This window comes from Oncorhynchus kisutch, linkage group LG22, assembly GCF_002021735.2.
Source record: "Oncorhynchus kisutch isolate 150728-3 linkage group LG22, Okis_V2, whole genome shotgun sequence".
In the NCBI taxonomy this organism is placed as follows: Eukaryota; Metazoa; Chordata; class Actinopteri; order Salmoniformes; family Salmonidae; genus Oncorhynchus; species Oncorhynchus kisutch.
In genome coordinates, this window is record NC_034195.2 from 7,487,045 (window position 1) to 7,508,318 (window position 21,274).

Here is a 21,274-nt window from a genome sequence, read left to right on the forward strand (position 1 = left end):
AGCGACATGATTCTATTGTTAGATTAATTTGAGTACAAAACATTAAGTATTCAGAATATGTTAGCTAGACAGCTAGCTAAGTAGCCTTATTAACTAGCTTGAACATTGAACACACTAAGATCAGAAGCTGACGTAGCTAGCAGGCTAAAAACGCAACCCAGCACTTCCCTACTGTTACCAGTCCATGAGAACAGTGGCAATTTCGCAGTCACTCTTTCACCTTTCAAAATGTATTCCAATATGAATCTTGTTTCTCGATTGGTCATGAGCAGTCTTTTCCCTCGCCTCTTTTGCAGTCGAGCTGATTCAGATCCAAGAACCGAGAATGATGCTTGTTGGCTTCGTCTGCTCTGTTTGTTTTTGGCAGCTGTAACGTTAGGTTGCAAGTGGCATTCCCTTTTTCTCCAGCTCCGGAGCCGCATGGTCATTTGATTAGGTGGCATCAAGGCTTTCACCTGGATTCACCTGGCAGTCTATGTTATGGAAAGAGCAGGTGTGCTTAAAGGAACATTTTTAAAAAATGGTCAAGTTCATATTCATAATCTTCAGCAATCAACATATGTGAATTTGCGCATTTTGATGTTTTGTTGTAAAAAAAGACAGAGAAAGAGCTCTCAGTTTTTCCGATGACATCTTCAACCAATTCGTCGGCAATTTGTAGGCATTTCCTACTCACAATTGGTCAAAATCACATGTTGTCATTGGAAACACTTATCTTCCTCTATCTTTTTTTTACTACAAAACATAGAAATGCACCATTTTAACATATGTTGATGTTGGGGTGGTGCTGGAGATGAGGAATATGTTGAAACATTTTGAAGTTTCCCTTTAATATTTTGTACACTCAGTAGGCTATGAATACATCCCTGGTAGGGGATGACAGGCTGAGGTTGTTCATGGGTGGATGTATTGTGTGTAACAGGACTTGGGTTTTTGTTTGCAAAAGAGAAAGGTCATTGCTGTTGTTCCTAAACACAACCACACAGTGGCAGCATAACATCAGCTAATGCTTGAAGAACACAAGTTCTCTCAATAAATTCAAGTTCACGCAAATATTTTACAAGCAACTCCTACTACAACATACTGAGATATTGTACTTTCTGACAAATGGATAAAAAAAAAAAAACGCAATGCATGCCAGGTAGAACACATTGACATCTTACAACATTATCTGCACAGCGTTCAATCTGAATACTATTGTCGTTATTCATCTCTTAACAGACTATTTCAAGATGAACAAAGGTTATTTAAGGAGTTGAAAAGTGATGCTCCAGGTGAGTGAAAACATTTGTAGTTTGTGTGAGAGAGAGTGGGTTGTTTGTCTGTTGCCAGTAGCCAACCACCTCTTGTTTCAGGAACACGAGCACTGGGGGAATTCATGTGCTTCATGCCAGTGGAAACCTGAACGGGAGCCCACCACCACCGAACCTGAACTTCACTTGCAAGTTGCTCACAAATAGTTACCATTTCACTGAACAACATTCTCTTCTCTACACTCTAATCCTCTCCTACTCTCCAGTTCCCTGTCTCTCATCCTCTCCCACGTTGACATCCATCCTCTTTCTCTCCTTTCCTTTCCTCTCTTCTCCAATCCTCTCCTCTCCCCTGCCATCTCCTCCATCTCTCTGGTATTGCTTCTTTCCCTAAGCCAGTAAATCACTGAGCTTCAGTGAGGCTGTGAGAGAGAGGAGATTACAATGGAGGGATGAGGGAAGGAGAGGAGGAGGAGCTCTTCCCGTTGTAGTGACCACGTGCGCCTCCTGCCTCACTGCAGCACTCTCAGACCGACAACAGCATCATCACAACAGCAGCAGCTATTGGCTCCTTCCACATAGTGAGTGAGAGTGCAGCTTCACTCTCTCTTCCTCTCCCCTCTCTCTCTCGTTGTGTCTCTCAGATTAAAAGGAGTTCCTGTGCGATAAGAGCACGTTGGTGGAACACCCACACGCCTCCACTGCATGGCTCTCACAAAGGTAAGCAGCAGACTGAGGAGAGAGATGCTGGCTGGGTCAGGAGGATGCTGCTTTGGGGAGGTGGTGGTGATAAAGTTCAAAATGGGTGGTTAGGGAAGTGATGCTCTTCTGTCACTGCTTCAGCCAAGATGCTGTTTTGGTAGGAGTTAGGGAGGGAACCGCTCCTAGATTGTGAAGCCAGATGCTGCTTTGGAAGTTGCTGGGTGGGGAAACATGGTTGGTGTGTCCGTCTCTGTGGTTCAGCTTTGACAGGTGGAGAGAAACAAGATAAAGTTGCAGGGCTGTCATTGATGCCAGGCTGACCTGCTGCCATTGTGGTTACAAGAGGCGGGGGGCTTTTAGGTGAAGTATAATTTTTTGTATGTTTCAGACAGGTGTATTCATTTTGGAGTATGCAATGAATTTGCGAATGGCTTTTTTTCATATCATGATTGTCATATTAGCCCAGCCTTTTGCAGTCGATTTGGCATTATTTAGTTCAGCAGTAGAGTTGCCGAGCTGAGGGGAGTGCACGTGTTTAGTTTGTGTTCAAATCATGAACAGTACACTGCCAGTTTGAGTTTGCAGCCAGCAGCAGGCTCAATCCCCTTAATGAAATAACAACAGGACAGATGCTTTCCACTGGGAAATTAGCATTATGCCCATCTGCTGTGTTCTATGACAAATAAATATGACAATCATATTCCATTACACACATGCATACCATAGGCAGCACTAGAGCTGTTGAGCCCATATGTAGAAAATAATCCACTACTGCTAGATTTACACTAAGCCCCTACGAGCAGCAGCATCCCACACAAAAAGAGAGTAGAATAGGGAGGGGTGCATGCATACATGATGAGAGACAGAAATAGACACAGAGAGAGGAGATAGACGGGGTGAGAAAGAGTGAAGAGAGAGGGGGGGGGGGATTAGAGGTGGGGAAGCAGTGTAGCGTGGTGTGGAGTAGTAGGCTGAGAACAGGTGTTAGCCGTACAGCCGTCTGTAATGCTAACCAGTGCCCAGCCTCACCCACATCACTCAGACACACAGAGAGATCTGTCTCCGTGAAATGGGAGGCCTGGCCTCTGGAGAGAGAGAGAGAGAGAGATGCTGACTGGGTTGCTGTGATAAACACAGTGGAGAACAGACCATCCTCACTCAGCACACTGTGACCTTGCTGTAGCGTTCTAGCAGACCTTGGGGCTGGATGGATGTCAGGGATATGGTATCACAGGAAAGGGACACAGGCTGATAATGATACAAAGAGAGCTCACAGTCAAAATCTCAACAATCTAAAAAAGACCATGACAAAAATAATACATATGAGTAAAGCACTCATGTTGAATCAAATCACAGCCAACTATGTTATTAACCTAATGATACATTATTAACCCGAATCTCTTGAGGAAATTGGAATACTGTATATGAGCTAACCATAGGCCTAAAATGCTGATAGTGTAATACAAATGCAGTAGAAAGACCAAACTCAGATTGTATCCTTACCTTTGCCCAGTCATATCCATTAGGCTGTGGAGTTTGTGTGGTGATTGTGTCTGAGCCTCTTAAGGCCTTTGCAGATTGTACGATTTTATGCCACAATTTTGACTTCCCAAATAAATGTCCATGTCATGGGCAAATTCTTAGGTTGTGAACGATTGTTGGACGTCTTGGCTCGTTCAGTGTGACAGGGTCTAGGTCTGCCGATGAAGTACCACTAGATTAATATAATAGTTTGATTTGAACGATCTCCCTAATAATCTTGTTTACACAACTTCACAATCGCCAGACAAAACAAACGTTCTACAACAGTGACCATGTTATTTTGGGAAGTTTAGACATAAAAAGTTTATATGTGAAAACTATTTCTAAGATGGATACTTTCACTCGCGCATAAGCATTGAGAGAGGCTTGCGCTGCTGGTGCTGGCACATGCACAGATCAAACGCACCGCTGCAGCTGACGTAGCCTCTATAGGATAACGTGGCCTCGCAAACCAATCGCAGAATGTGACGACAGAACTGAGGCAAATCGTATAATCAGGCTAGGTTGATATTACAGTTTTTAATTTGGTAACATCAGTGCGACGTGATAATCGCAAAGAACTGAATCCGACGTACACTCTGCAAAGGCCTTTAGCAGTGAGAAGGAGGGTGAAGTATTGTATAGGGAAGCTGGTGGAGGGAGAGGAGGAAACACGGCTGGAAAAGAAGCCTATTGTCCCCCTGAAAATATCCACAACAATGGCATGACATCAACCAGGACATTTACGTAACCTCAATGTAAAAAAAACTCAGCCATGACATTCAGGAGCTAAACAGTAGAGTTAACCTCAAGTCGTTGCTGCACTGTCTGACTGACTGTTATATTTGAACTGCAGGTCTGATTTCAATCTGAAATGCCATAGATTACAAATTGTAAAAACAGATCACTCTGGAATCACGTGTAATTTAGCCTACTAAAAATGGAAACATTTGCAAGTGATAATTAGGCAACTTTTTTGTTCTAGCAGTTAGCTACACCGCTACATGGCTAAATGTAATTAACTACTGTGTGTGTGTGTGTGTGTGTGTGTGTGTGTGTGTGTGGCTCACAGTGTGAATGTGACCATTTCAAACCACGAGTGCTTAGACGAAGACATGATACATTCCCATTCCCTGCCATCTAGTACAGCTATTAATTAGTTCTAATGTTGCTTAATGATTACTGTCACCTCCTCCCAAACACATACAATTATGATAATACGTTTATGATGAGGCCCATACACAAGCATGACTCACCTACGTTACTGTAGGTCTTGTATTCTACGTGAGACTAAAATATTTCTGGAGCTAGACAAGTGATACAGGGATTTGAGGTCCCCATAAGGATAGTTTCTTACCCCTCTATCAGCGCTGGAGAATACCCTGGTTTGTACGCAATGGAAAACGTTTTAAGATGTGTGTTTCTTATTGGACAGGTCCAGGTAGTCCTTTCCTGTTTCAGGCCATTTCCTTCCATTTGGTGCCTAATAAATAAAACCCTGGTCTGCGGTTCAGATCTGCTCAAACTATCTCAGAGCTGTCAAAACAAATCCAGTCAAACCAATGACCAAAAAAAACAGCAAGACCTTTACAAAGGGGTGAAGGTCCGGATCACTGGGAACATGTGCCATCTCACTTTGCCTCAGATGCCGATTGAAATGTCAAAGGGTTCCACAGGTAGAGGAAGAGCAGGAAGTCATCCATTAATAAAGGAACCAAGAGGGACATAAGGTCGGATGGAAATGGAGCGTGGGCAGTGAGAGGCCTGTCGTTGTTCTGGGGTTATGGAAGGAAAGACACTTTCTTCCTCCTACATGACTCAAAGGAAATACCTGTTTTTGATGATCAAGGGCTCATAAGGTTGATGTGTCCATGCGTCATCTACCACAATAGACCTGTTTGTACTGTATTGACATACCGTACTAATCTGGACAAAGGTGTAATGGCGACACCGATTTCCCTCTTTGTTCAATGCTAAGAAGTTGGTTTCTCCCATGGGAAAACAGGGTTCAGATCCCGCATGTGACAATGACGTCCAACGCGGGGTGGTCTCTCATGGGGGAGGAGGTCAAAGGGGGTGAATATAAATCAAACAAACTGTTTTTGGTCACATACACGTGTTTAGCAGATGTTATTGCGGGTGTAGAGAAAGGCTTGTGTTTCTAGCTCCAACAGTGCAGTGATATTTAACAAATAATATCTAACAATTTCACAACAATACACACAATACACACAAATCTAAGTAAAGGAATGGAATTAAAGAATATGTAAATATATGGACGAGCAATGTCAGAATGTCATAGACTAAGATACAGTAGAATAGAATATAATACAATACAGTATATACATTTGAGATGAGTAATGCAAAATATGTAAACATTATTAAAGTGGCCAGTGATTTCAAGTCTATGTATGTCAATCAATCAAATGTATTTATAAAGCCCTATTTACATCAGCCGATGTCACAAAGTGCTGTACAGAAACACAGCCTAAATTCCCAAACATGTAGAAGCACGGTGGCTAGGAAAAACTCCTTAGAAAGGCCAGAACCTAAGAAGAAACCTAGAGAGGAACCAGGCTCTGAGAGGTGGCCAGTCCTCTTCTGGCTGTGATGGGTGGAGATTATAACAGAACATGGCCAAGATGCTCAAACGTTCATACATGACCAGCAGGATCAGATAATAATAATCATAGTGGTTATAGAGGGTGCAACAGGACAGCACCTCAGGAATAAATGTCAGTTGGCTTTTCATAGCCGATCACTCAGAGTTAGAGACAGCAGGTGCGGTAGAGAGAGAGTTCAAAACACCAGGTCCGGGACAAGGTAGCATGTCCAGTGAACAGGTCAGGTTTCCATAGCCGCAGGCAGAACAGTTGAAACTGGAGCAGCAGCATGACCAGGACTGGGGACAGCAAGGAGTCATCAGGCCAGGTAGTCCAGAGGCATGGTCCTAGGGCTCAGGTCCTCAGAGAGAGAGAGAGAGAGAGAGAGAGGGAGAGAGAGAGAGAGAGAGAGAGAGAGAGAGAGAAAAAAAGAAGAAAAAAATTCACACAGGACACCGGATGAGACAGGAGAAATACTCCAGATAACAGACTGACCCTAGCCCCCTGACCCTAGCCCCCTGCCAAAGCACAGCCTCCACACCACTAGAGGGATTTCTTCAACCACCAAACTACTACCCTGAGACAAGGCTGAGTATAGCCCCGGACAAGGCCGAGTATAGGCAGCAGTCTTTAATGTGCTAGTGATGGCTATTTAACAGCCTGATGGCCTTGAGATAGAATCTGTTTTTCATTCTCTCGGTCCCAGCTTTGATGCACCTGAACTGACCTCACCTTCTGGATGATAGCGGGGTGAACAAGCAGTGGCTCGGGTAGTTGTTGTCCTGGCTTTCCTATGGCATCTGGTGCTGTAGATGTCCTGGGGGGCAGTTTACCCCCGGTGATGCATTGGGCAGACTGCACCATCCTCTGGAGAGCCCAGCGGCTGTGGGTGGTGCAGTTGCCATACCAGGTGGTGATAGAGCCTGACAGGATGCTCTCAATTGTGCATCTGTAAAAGTTTGTGAGGGTTTTAGGTGCCAAGCCAAGTTTCTTCAGCCTCCTGAGGTTGAAGAGGCGCTGTGCTAGTGATGTGCTAGTGTGCTAGTGATGGCTATTTAACAGCCTGATAGCCTTGAGATAGAATCTGTTTTTCATTCTCTCAGTCCCAGCTTTGATGCACCTGTACTGACCTCACCTTCTGGATGATAGCGGGGTGAACAAGCAGTGGCTCGGGTGGTTGTTGTCCTGGCTTTCCTGTGGCATCTGGTGCTGTAGATGTCCTGGGGGGCAGTTTACCCCCGGTGATGCATTGGGCAGACTGCACCATCCTCTGGAGAGCCCAGCGGCTGTGGATGGTGCAGTTGCCATACCAGGCGGTGATACAGCTTGACAGGATGCTCTCAATTGTGCATCTGTAAAAGTTTGTGAGGGTTTTAGGTGCCAAGCCAAGTTTCTTCAGCCTCCTGAGGTTGAAGAGGCGCTGTTGCGCCTTCTTCACCACACTGTCACTGTGGGTGGACTATTTCAGTTTGTCAGTCATTTGTACTCCGAGGAACTTGAAGCTTTCCACCTTCTCCACTGTGGTCTCGTCGATGTGGATAGGGGGGTGCTCCCTCTGCTGTTTCCTGAAATCCACGATCAGTTCCTTTGTTTTGTTAATGTTAAGTGAGAGGCACCACGCTCCCAGAGCCCTCACCTCCTCCCTGTAGGCTGTCTCGTCATTGTTGGTAATCAAGCCTACTACTGTTGTGTCGTCTGCAAACTTGATGATTGAGTTGGAGGTGTGCAGGGTTATGCAGTCATATGTGAACAGTGAGTACAGGAGGGGGCTGAGCACGCACCCTTGTGGGGCCCCAGTGTTGAGGATCAGTGAAGTGGAGGTGTTGTTTCCTACCTTCACCACCCGCCGGGGGCGGCCCGTCAGGAAGTCCAGGATCGACCCAGTTGCACAGGACGGGGTTCAGACCCAGGGCCTCGAGCTTAATGATGAGCTTAGAGGGTACTATGGTGTTGAATGCTGAGCTATAGTCAATGAACCGCATTCGTACATACTGTAGGTATTCCCCTTGTCCAGATGGGATAGGGCAGTGTGCAGTGTGATGGCGATTGCATCGTCTGTGGATCAGTTGGGGCGGAAAGCAAATTGAAGTGGGTCTAGAGTGAGGTAGAGGTGATATGATCCTTGACTAGTCTCTTAAAGTACTTCAGGATGACAAAAGTGAGTGCTACGGGGCAATAGTCATTTATTTCTTGGGTACAGGAGCAATGGTGGCCATCTTGAAACATGTGGGGACAGCAGACTGGAATCGGGAGAGATTGAATATGTCCGTAAACACTCTAGCCAGCTGGTGGTTTCCAATTGGTTAGCACAGGTACTTCCTGTTTGAGTTTCGGCCTATAGGAAAGAAGGAGCCAAATGGATTTGCCGGAGGACGCGGGAGGGCCTTGTAGGCATCCCGGAAGTTGGAGTAGCAGTGGTCAAGCGTTTTAGCAGCACAAGTACTACAGTACTACAATCAATGTGTTGATAGAACTTCGGTAGCATTTTCCTTAAATTTGCTTTGTTAAAATCCCCAGCTACAACAAATGTGGCTGACCACGACTCCATTTTGTTGATCCCTGCCTACAGACAGAAACTAAAACAAGAAGCTCCCACGCTGAGGTCTGTCCAACGCTGGTCCGACCAAGCTGACTCCACACTCCAAGACTGCTTCCATCACGTGGACTGGGAGATGTTTCGTATTGCGTCAGCCAACAACATTGACGAATACGCTGATTCGGTGTGCGAGTTCATTAGAACGTGTGTTGAAGATGTCGTTCCCATAGCAACGATTAAAACATTCCCCAACCAGAAACCGTGGATTGATGGCAGCATTCGTGTGGAACTGAAGGCGCGAACCACTGCTTTTAATCAGGGCAAGGTGTCTGGTAACATGACTGAATACAAACAGCGCAGCTATTCCCTCCGCAAGGCTATCAAACAAGCTAAGCGCCAGTACAGAGACAAAGTAGAATCTCAATTCAACGGCTCAGACACAAGAGGCATGTGGCAGGGTCTACAGTATTTTTTTTTTTTTTTTTTTTTTTTTTTTTTTTTTACCTTTATTTAACCAGGCAAGTCAGTTAAGAACACATTCTTATTTTCAATGACGGCCTGGGAACAGTGGGTTAACTGCCTGTTCAGGGGCAGAACGACAGATTTGTACCTTGTCAGCTCAGGGGTTTGAACTCACAACCTTCCGGTTACTAGTCCAACGCTCTAACCACTAGGCCACCCTGCCGCCCCTGTACCCACGGACTACAGGAAGAAACCCAGCCCAGTCACGGACCAGGATGTCTTGCTCCCAGGCAGACGAAACAACTTTTTTGCCCGCTTTGAGGACAATACAGTGCCACTGACACGGCCTGCAACGAAAACATGCGGTCTCTCCTTCACTGCAGCCGAAGTAAGACATTTAAACGTGTTAACCCTCGCAAGGCTGCAGGCCCAGACGGCATCCCCAGCCGCGCCCTCAGAGCATGCGCAGACCAGCTGGCCGGTGTGTTTACGGACATATTCAACCAATCCCTATACCAGTCTGCTGTTCCCACATGCTTCAAGAGGGCCACCATTGTTCCTGTTCCCAAGAAAGCTAAGGTAACTGAGCTAAACGACTACCGCCCCGTAGCACTCACATCCGTCATCATGAAGTGCTTTGAGAGACTAGTCAAGGACCATATCACCTCCACCCTACCTGACACCCTTGACCCACTCCAATTTGCTTACCGCCCAAATAGGTCCACAGACGATGCAATCTCAACCACACTGCACACTGCCCTAACCCATCTGGACAAGAGGAATACCTATGTGAGAATGCTGTTCATCGACTACAGCTCGGCATTCAACACCATAGTACCCTCCAAGCTCGTCATCAAGCTCGAGACCCTGGGTCTCGACCCCGCCCTGTGCAACTGGGTACTGGACTTCCTGACGGGCCGCCCCCAGGTGGTGAGGGTAGGCAACAACATCTCCTCCCCGCTGATCCTCAACACTGGGGCCCCACAAGGGTGCGTTCTGAGCCCTCTCCTGTACTCCCTGTTCACCCACGACTGCGTGGCCACGCACGCCTCCAACTCAATCATCAAGTTTGCGGACGACACAACAGTGGTAGGCTTGATTACCAACAACGACGAGACGGCCTACAGGGAGGAGGTGAGGGCCCTCGGAGTGTGGTGTCAGGAAAATAACCTCACACTCAACGTCAACAAAACTAAGGAGATGATTGTGGACTTCAGGAAACAGCAGAGGGAACACCCCCCCATCCACATCGATGGAACAGTAGTGGAGAGGGTAGCAAGTTTTAAGTTCCTCGGCATACACATCACAGACAAACTGAATTGGTCCACTCACACAGACAGCATCGTGAGGAAGGCTCAGCAGCGCCTCTTCAACCTCAGGAGGCTGAAGAAATTCGGCTTGTCACCAAAAGCACTCACAAACTTCTACAGATGCACAATCGAGAGCATCCTGGCGGGCTGTATCACCGCCTGGTATGGCAACTGCACCGCCCTCAACCGTAAGGCTCTCCAGAGGGTAGTGAGGTCTGCACAACGCATCACCGGGGGCAAACTACCTGCCCTCCAGGACACCTACACCACCCGATGCTACAGGAAGGCCATAAAGATCATCAAGGACATCAACCACCCGAGCCACTGCCTGTTCACCCCGCTGTCATCCAGAAGGCGAGGTCAGTACAGGTGCATCAAAGCTGGGACCGAGAGACTGAAAAACAGCTTCTATCTCAAGGCCATCAGACTGTTAAACAGCCACCACTAACATTGAGTGGCTACTGCCAACACACTGTCAATGCCACTGACTCTACTCCAGCCACTTTAATCATGGGAATTGATGGGAAATGATGTAAATATATCACTAGCCACTTTAAACAATGCTACCTTATATAATGTTACTTACCCTACATTATTCATCTCATATGCATACGTAGATACTGTACTCTATATCATCGACTGCATCCTTATGTAATACATGTATCACTAGCCACTTTAACTATGCCACTTGGTTTACATACTCATCTCATATGTATATACTGTACTCGATATCATCTACTGTATCTTGCCTATGCTGCTCTGTACCATCACTCATTCATATATCCTTATGTACATATTCTTTATCCCCTTACACTGTGTATAAGACAGTAGTTTTTTTGGAATTGTTAGTTAGATCACTTGTTCGTTATTACTGCATTGTCGGAACTAGAAGCACAAGCATTTCGCTACACTCGCATTAACATCTGCTAACCATGTGTATGTGACAAATACATTTGATTTGATTTGATTTTGATTTGATATATGATTTCCAGTTCGCATAAAGTCCAGTGAAGTTGGTATCGGCTTGAGGGGGAATATACACAGCTGTGACTATAACCGAAGGGAATGCTCTCGGGAGGTAATACAGACGGCATTTGATTGTGAGGTATTCTAGGTTGTGTGACCAAAAGGAATTGAGTTCCTGTATGTTATCACAATTACACCATGAGTAGTTAATCATGAAACATACAAACATTATTAATCTGCCTGGCATTCAGATAGCATCCTGCTTAGGTCTCCCCGACCAATTTATTTCTCAATCGGGGTCTCAACTTACTTTTGAGAGTTAGTACAGTAGAATACACAAAGTGCAATAAAAAAAATCTGGTTATTCATCATCAGGTTTTCTCTTGTTATGTCAGTCATTGACAGTCACTCAATTAGCCTATGTCAGCTAAAAATAAATATTGGTAAATTAGTCTAGCCAGCTATCTAAACCTTGTAGTGATCATGGCCAAATTATTGACTAGGCACGGAGGGAACATGCATAGGGGGCTGACCTCCAGGGGCCCCCATTCGTTGTGTTAGTCACTCTCACTCAAATATCCTGTTAACATGGCATAAGTCATGTCAAAATGTGTAGAATTACAGCAAATTAGCTTTAAAATTGCAAATGTTTCTCTCCACCCCATAGCAAAAATCTGTAGGATTGCAGGAAATTCACTTTCAAGCTTTTTTTCTCTCTCTCCGCCATCAAGAGGGGGACCACAATTTTTTTTTCCTGGGGTGAGTCAACCAAATCTCGCTTAGGGCCCCAAAAGGCTAGGGCCTGCATCCTGTCACTGTGTCCAGTGTGCCTACATGTGGTGCACCAGTCAGTCAGATTGTCTCCATCACATAGTAATCAGTCATGGCTCTACAAACACAATGCATCTCTTTCTCTGCTCCCTCGCCACAAACTTACAACCATTTGTTCCCAACACCTTTTTTTACAGCCTAAGTCTGTGAGTGAAACATGATGTGTTCCTGTGCATAAATAAGAATGGACAATCTCATAATGATCAGATAATCTCTTGGCTATAAATATATAAGCTCCTTATCGGTGCTGCCTCTGCACTGTACAGTAGCAGGTCCCAGCATGATCATTTACTGCTGCTGACGTGAATTCACTTTCTGTGCCTTTCAGCACTTCGGCTGGAGAGCAGTGTCACAGGAGACAGTATTGCCCTGCAAGTTGGATTTTTGACAGCTTCGCTCGGCAGAAGCGTCATGGTGCTTCAGCATTACAGTTTGACACCATTAGCCATCCAACTACTGTATATGTACGCCTAGTTTAAAAAAATATAACATTTGTTGTATGAACGCCCAACGTGAAGCTGTCTTGACCCCAGTGGCGATTTTAGCATGTACATCTTGGTGGGGCAAACAAAAAAAATGTGGGATGCATGCCAGCAAAGCCCCAACACAACACAACACTAAACAATACATTAATTACACAAACTGTTAGGGCCTACATAAAGCTGTCCCAACAGCACAGTCCCAACAGCTGTCCCATCACCTTACCACTGCTACACCTGGTTATCAGCGGAGCCTTGTCTGGCAGCGAAACAGTTCCTTCAGCCTCATTTTCTGCCTTGTAAAAAAGCATAGCTGATATGGCTGGCTTGCTTGCTTGAACAAATGTGGTTTCTACTGAAAATTGAAATGTACAAACTATGACATAAGGGGACGACAAGAGGATAAGAGGCTATCCGTAATTTCAATTAAGACATAATGAGCAAAATAGGACGGACGTAGTCAATATAACTATTTGTTCAGCATGTACAGTGACATAATTCAGAACATGGGCCATTCTTACACTGTTCTCCCTGTACACCAAGTCAGAACCGTAGGATGAATAAAGGGGGCATATAAGCAGACAATGAAAGCTCTTACAATATTAGATTATTACATTTCTCAAAAACAGGTTATAGGCTACATGTGCACCACCAAATCAGAAGAGTAGGTGAAATGAAGAATTGAGAATAGACCAAATTATTAGGGTGAGGCACATGGGCTACTAACAGCTTATTACACAGCATACCCTGAGTATTACTTTCTTAGCTACAGTATACATATATCCCTAGTATGTTACATAATTTATGCAGCAGCATACAATACATTTTTGGACTCACCTTTTTTGTGCTGTTTTTAAGTTTTTATTTTCTAAGAACAGTTTGAATTGAGGTGTGTTCCGCCTCCTCATTAATTCACTTTCTGACCCTGACAAAATTCCCCAAGCACTTCCAAATTGTTTCTGCAGACATTTGCGCATCTCCCATCAGAACAGCATCTGCACACACGTGTTCACATTTTCCATCTGGTGCCCGCATCGCAGTCATTGTTGTTTTCATTACTAACAATAACTTTGGAAATGTGTGCGTTTCTATTCAAGTAAGTGTCTTATTACGTTATGTCGTTTCTACTGTAACTCAATATATTTGTGTATATTCCTTATATAACCATGGACACTCAAAGTAATGTTACTCATTTCATAACCTTTATGGTGTTATAGTCAGTCGTGCTTATGTAGCTAGCTACATTCTTCTATTAGCTCTGTAAAATAATGCTAATTGCATCAGAGAAGTATTAGCTTGTGTTGTCTTTTGAAGCTACCCTGGCCTTATGACTCCCAAGTGGCACTGTGGTCTAAGGCACTGCATCTCAGTGCTAGAGGTGTCACTACAGACACCCTGGTTTGAATACAGGCTGTATCACAACCAGCCGTGATTGGGAGTCCCATAGGGCGGTGCACAATTGGCCTAGTGTTGTCCGAGTTTGGCCAGTGTAGGCTGTCATTGTAAATAAGAATTTGTTCTTAAATGACTTGCCTAGTTATATAAAGGTTAAATAAATGAAAAATATTTGACCATGGATTGTTTTCATTTGGACTATTTAGCATAGCTCTGTTCTGCCCTGCCCCCTTGTGGAGCTCAACAGTTACTGTGTCTACTGTTATAACGCAAATGTGTGATTTTGTCAATGCAAGTATATTATTTTTATAGTAGTGTTTATTATGTTTCTTCTTTGTAAAAATAGTTTTATTGCTATATCCTGATATTGTATTCTAATTATTAAAAAGTCCTCTTTATTCTGTACTTTCAGAAACCACACACACACAAACAGTATTTGCCAATATCATAACTGGAACTAGAGCTGGACATCTTTGGAACTGAAGACTGAGGATTTTGTATGCTAGCGTATACTCTTTAACAGTTTTACTGGATGAAAACACAGCGAGAAAACACATTTCGACCAAACGTCAGGCTGGGAAGAACATTTCTTATTTTGTATAGCAGGTCATTTAGGTTGGCAGTGGCATTGTTGACTAAATGCAGGCATCGCAGCAGAAAAACGGAAGCAGTCTTGGGAGAAGAGGGTGGCAAAGAAGGGAGTTGCAAACATAGGATCTGTGCTCCAGTATTCTCTTAGGGAGTTCTTCTTTACTATTCCCATGAGAAGGACTGTCACCAGGAAGGTATACATTTCACTAATTGTGGTTGTAACCCATTTAGCGAGTTTCCCACTCACTCCTGGCTCTCTCTTCTCCTGTAGCTCCATGGCATAGCGATTGGTCTCCTCTACTATGTCTCCCACCAGCTCCTCTGTCAGAAACAACTTTAAGCACTCTGCCTCAGATGGAAATGGCAAGGGGCGTTGCACTCCAGACTGGGACTCATCAAAACAGCAGGGCCAGAAGGGGTGAAATGGCTGGTGGCCTTCCAGCTACTACAGAACTCCTATACTTCAGCCACTGTCGGTCTGCCTCCATCACCACCAGCATCTTCAAACAGACCTGGGACTTTGTCAGTGGACAAGGGGTCCTCAGATTCAGGGCTCTCAATGGCTACAAGGTTGGGGGGCAGCTCATCACTGTCACTGTCAGAATCTGATTCCTGACTTTCATACTCAGACTCATTGTCAGACTCAAAAAATCTCCAGAATTTCTGCATTTGTGATTTGTCTCCTTTTGAAAGACATTGCTAATGCTACAGCTTAGCTCACTAGCTACATACATAAACAACAACACTGAATGGCTCAGAGTGGGAGTGAGAGGTTACATGATTGACTGCCAGCACGCACCACTTCTATCAATAAATCACTATCAGAAAATGTTTTGTGTGGTAATTATTTATATATTTACTGTTTCATTCACATGTTTTCAAGTACTGGTGACAAATCATGCATTCCAATTCTTGCATAGATTGCAGTGGACACATATTATGTCTGTAAAATACTTTTTTGAGGGTTGAACTGATATGTGATATCCAGCTATGTGTGGATCCATGTTTGTTGACATACAATGCATTCTGGGTTTCACGTAATCGTCTGACAGACCAAAATTAGGTGAGTATGGGTTCACAAATTTTTCGAGAACTTCCGGAAGTGAATGGTGGAATGAGAACGATGGTAGATGACACACCCTCTTCAACATGCATACTATTAACAGACCAAACTCATCTTGTCTACCATCCTTCAAATCCCACCATTCACTTCCGGAAGTCCCTAAAAAATTTGTGAACCCTTACTTACCTAATTTTGTTACAACATCTTTGGTCCGATAGACGATTACGTGAAACCCAGAATGCATTGTATGTCAACAAACATGGCTCCATCGGTAGAAAGTGTTAGAGAGTTATAAAAACATTACCCCTTGTGTAAAGTCAATCTTTCCTCTGTTAGCACTAGGACAAATGTAGCCTACATTTTTCCGGTTTGGATGATTGTGTTATGCTGTAGCTACTTCTAAGAATGTCTGAACATTGCATCCAAGAATAAATTGCTCACATTCTGTACATAACTTTGTAAGGATTGTGTTTGTGAAAAATGTTTCTGAATAAACAGTGTGTCCAGCTCAAATGCTGATTGTTGTGTCTTTCCAAACTGGATGTTCTAAAAAAAAACGTTCTAATCACACCGGTTTGATCGTACGCTACAGGGAACACTGTAGAATGATCACACCAGTGTGTTGGTATGTGTGAAAAGGCTATGGCAGCACCCAAGGGGCTAGAATTTTCTAAGTATACCCTTAGACTCGGCGGTGACGTAGCATCCCCAAGAGTGACAGAACACTGAGCCAATCACGGTGCAACCCTCCGTATTTTCTCCTGGCTTGCCCCAACACCACAGAAAACACAGAGCTAGGCTGAAACACCTGCATTTTGGAGCTCCCTTACTCAAGAATACAAAAAAGAGACCATATTTGTATGCGGCTTTATTAACTCAATGATATATATATTTTACATTGTTTGCAAACTGATATGTGACGTCTTAAATGCTGATATGTGACACGTCTTACTTCCAAAATAACATGCAAAACAGGCAAACCCAACATTTTAATTTATATTTTGCTAAAAATCTGGGGCTCAAAATCCCTGAATGACGGGTCAACACTGCTCGGCTCCAATTTCTAATTAGGTGAGGTAGGCTACTCTAATGTTCTACTTACTACCACAGAGACCTACTTAGTTTCCTACACTAAAGGCAGATTTCATTCAGCCAAACATTACGTGAAATAAACTACAGTTTGAATGTGATTTCCTCTTAGGAAATCCTCAGTGAAGTATTAATGGCCATTAGAAATGTCTGTGTAAACATCTACCCCATTGAGAACAAGATTTCACTTAGAACAATACTATGCGAAGCTTTGACTCTGTCTATTTACTCTCTACCAACATGAGCTGAAACTTAAAGTAAGCTAAGTAAGCTACACAACAGACATAGGGCTCTATTTTAGGCTGGTGCTAAGGAGACCCAAGTATCAAACCCACGTTAGTTAGCAATTTCGTCATGTACAGTGAGGGAAAAAAGTATTTGATCCCCTGATGATTTTGTACGTTTTCCCAATGACAAAGAAATGATCAGTCTATAATTTTAAAATAATTGACAGGAGCCTAGTATTTGGTTTAGACCTACGTGGGCACTGAACACAGTGTCATTGAATGAGAGAAGCGATTTATGATATCATACTTCTGACCCAAACCTATTTAGAATTATTGTTGTTGGTTTATAAAACAGATTGATTGTTTTTTGTTTAATTTGATTGAAAACCAAACCAGATTCACCGTCCATCGGTTTACGGTGAAAACACACATGGCTCGAATGCAATGCAATTTCATCTGCTATTTCTGGAGAAGTTGGAAATATGATCTGTAAGATGGTGCCATGGTGTTTATAAAACATTACATTTGCGTGCAGTATATTGGTAAGTGGACATTCCCCCTTTTCTGTTTAACAGTAGCCTATATTGGATCTTTATCCAGGTCCTGTGAAACATTTGGATGGCCTGTAAAACCCTCCAAAGTCTAAGTTACCTTGTCTGTATGATACGGGGAGCAATTATGGTGCCTGCAACTGTATTTAGACATAGCCTATTTAAAACAAGTTGCTGTTCTGTTTTTATAAGAATTTCATTCGAATTATACCGTGTCTTTTCAGGCCTTATCAATAGCCTAGTGAGATTTATCTTTCTTATTGACTACGTTCGGTATGTCCATGTCCAGACTGCAATCGGGTCTGGGGTCCATGTAACTACAGCTGATCTACCCAGGTGGACCCAAATGGACCTGACCCACGGCTCTGCATATAGACTCAATGGTTCCTAAAATGAGAAAAGGTCTGTCCATGATACAGTTGTGTCTCACCGGACTACTGTCCAGTTGTGTTGTCAGGTGAAGGCCAGCATCCCGGAGTTGCCTCTTCACTGTTGATGTTGAGACTGGTGTTTTGTATTTACTGTTTAATGAAGCTGCCAGTTGAGGACTTGTGAGGCATCGGGTCTGATTGTTTTCCGGTCCGTTTGGGTCTGAGTCCAACTTATTGGACCGGAGAAGACCTTTATGCTATAGCCCATGTTTAAAGATGTATTTTCACAAAGAAGCAATGCAACTTAAGCAATGTGGATTGCAATCATGTTCAACTTATTTCGCCGAAAATGGGGCAGGCTATTTAACGAACTAGGCTATAACGGACTAACATTCAAATTTGAGTTGATGAAAAGGCAATACATAAAAGACCGTAAATACACAACTTGAAGCAACGACATACTTATCCATGGAGCGCCTTCTGATTGGCCAGTGAGCGGCCAAGCCTCGACACACTCTCACAACTTGTTTAATCATCAAAACCCAACTTTTTCTTTCCACCGCCAGCTACTGCACCCATAATTCCGGTTGTGAAAATAGCAGTGCTAACATTTACCATTGCATTAGGTTTGTTAAAATGAAGGCTTTAATGTTGCCAATTAAAAATAAAGGGACAATGTGAAACAGAGGATAAAATAAAAGTTCTGGTTTATAAAATATCAACGTTCTTACAAGTGGAAGGTGTTTCCTGTAAGGAGGAACCTTGACTTTGTGTCAGAGCATTGTTTCCAGTCTTATGGCAACTACAGGACAAGAAAATGATTTTAATAAACAGGTTCTATTGACAAGCCCATGATAGAGGTCTAAGCGGAGAGCAGAAACTGTATAAAAAAATAAGGTGGGAGCCAGGTGAGAAGAGGAAGAGTTGGCTCAGCACAGAGGTGCATAGTCTACACTGGAAGCTATTTCTGTAGTAGACACGTAGAAAGAAAAATATTTATCATCAGGAAGGGAAAATGGATTTAAATGGAAAATTGATTTAAATCTTAGGTTTTAAAAAAGGTAGTCCATGATCATGCATGGTGGTTGTACAGCCAACAGTGTGTTTCACAAGAAAGCCATTGAAATTATTACTGATCCATCTGCCATCACATTCTGCTCTTTTTTCCGTAGCATTTTTTTCACATTCTTTTTTAGTTGTAATGGAGTTGTACAACAAAAATCACCTTCCTAAAAGTAGGAAAAATAATGACGCCCTCACTAGCTACGGCTTATCCATGGAATCCTCTCAGTGGAAAAAAACAGCTACATATGAAAATAGGTCAAAGTCCTCATGCCATGACTATTTGAAACGTGTTACAACATCATGTGGGCAGCAAGGCCATACACTGAGGCCATACACTGACAGCTGTTGAACGCCTGTCCCATTTCTCAGCTAAGGACATGATGGCAAATGAGAAATGTTGGCTTTAAGAACTCAAACTCCTCCGGCATTGTCAGTAAGTAAAGAGGAACACAGTCAAACAACATATGGGCTTATATCAACATAAACTCCAAGCCACAGAGAAGAACAGCTTATCAACCTACCAAGACCACCAGATATTACCAGCCCCTAATTCATGCACCTTGCTGTTTATGGATCACACACTCACGGTTGAATATCAGACAGACGCTCAACTGTATTGAGGGCTAACTGATCTTGATAGGACAAGCGTTGCCTCCCAGTGTGTTGCTGCTAGTCCTGAATAAGCTGCAACCCCCATTATTTTACCAGACGATCCTGTCGCTCTGAAGGCTTTTCACCAATCTCATCTGTCTGCTCATTACACCTTGACTATCATTCCCTTAAGTAACCCACCATGCCATGCCACAAAGACCCACAGCACTCTCAGGTCACCTCATATTAAATCACAACTACACTGACAGCCTGGGAGGACAGCCAAGGACTACTGCCTGCCTCCATTCACAATGAAAACATCATCACTAAGGCTTGCAGGGGTCATTTGCACACTTGGAATCCCCAACAAAAGACAACCAAGACAATTGGTCCTGTATAACATTGCGAAGTGTAAAACACCTCTAGGAAGTGTCCTGCAAAGGACATAGAATATGAAAATAAAGTAAGAGAATGTGTCTCCTCTTTGCGGACAGGCTGTTCACTGTTTCACTGATATTATTTACTGTGCTTTGTCCCCAGATATCATGGCGTCCGACATGCAGAAGCTCAAAGTTTCGGAATGTGTATGGCAAGGCAGGCAACCGAGAGCAGTGCTTCGATGGCATCCCCATCACCAGAAATGTTCATGATAACCACTTCTGTGCTGTCAATGCCAAGTTCCTGGCCATTGTCACTGAGACTGCAGGTGGAGGGTCCTTTCTCGTCATCCCTGTCAACAAGGTAGGCTGCACACCATAATGACATTGAGGGCTCTATTTTAACAAGCCTAACGAAATGGTAAATCTAAGCGCTGGCAGTAGCTCTATAGGTACGGGGGTGTCAGAAATATTTGTGCTATTTTCACAACCAGAATGATAGGCGCAGTAGGGGCGAAAGGGCTGGGTTTTGATGAATAATCAAGTTGAAGGTGTGTCGAGCCTTGACCCCTCACTTGCCAATCAGAACGTGCTCCATGGTTGACACTGATTACCAAAGCTATAGCCCAAGTCGGTATTAGATAGATCATCATGGCCATGCCCGCTTGTAGGGTAAATAAGGTTAAGTTACTCCATTGGCCCACAGCAAAAACTTCACATTTTTCAAACGCAGTTATGTTGTTGTCAAGAAACGTGTTTTAATCAATTACAAAACTACATTTAAGAAAAGTACAACTTATCTAAAGATTACTTTTCATCATTGCCCTTAGCGTTCTCACTACTTAGAAAAATGTAATATTGTAGGGCTTCCCTCATGCCCCTTTTCATGATGGTGCTAACAGCCACTTGAGTGAACGTTAAGCCAAGACCAACAACACAAAAAAAATGGACTATACAGCTACAAGTAGTGAGTGGAGTTACAAACAGATTATACAAAAAAAGTTTAAGTCTTATCTGTGATTAAATGTTTTCCACACACATAGCTATGTGTAGCCTACTTGCACACCGGTTCCCAACATTTCCCACTCTCCCACACCGAATAGCCTGAAGCCACAGGGCTTTTCTCGCAGCCCCTACGTGGGAGAATTGCGAACCATAGGGATTTTTGACCTGGTTAAATGTACATTGAGCAACACAGAAGCTTTTTGGCATGTTTTGTTATTTCTGTTTACAGAAAATATCACAGGGTTGGGATCCGGGGCCTGTGCTGGCCAGTCCATTATAGACAGAA

The 21,274-nt window shown here is 43.7% G+C and overlaps 1 protein-coding gene across 2 annotated transcripts in view; it reads left to right on the plus strand.

The window, feature by feature from the left end:
• Positions 1-1,773: 1,773 nt before the first annotated feature.
• The window catches only part of coro2bb (coronin, actin binding protein, 2Bb), a 43,742-nt gene continuing 24,241 nt past the window's right edge, over positions 1,774-21,274 (plus strand). Inside the window, exons 1-2 of one of the 2 annotated variants that reach the window (XM_031801923.1) lie at positions 1,774-1,973; positions 20,147-20,347. In XM_031801923.1, the coding sequence (XP_031657783.1) occupies positions 1,959-1,973; positions 20,147-20,347 (216 nt within the window). In that variant the 5' untranslated portion in view covers positions 1,774-1,958. The remainder of the gene's footprint in view (positions 1,974-20,146; positions 20,348-21,274) is intronic. The other variant, XM_020455623.2, reaches the window with a different exon arrangement.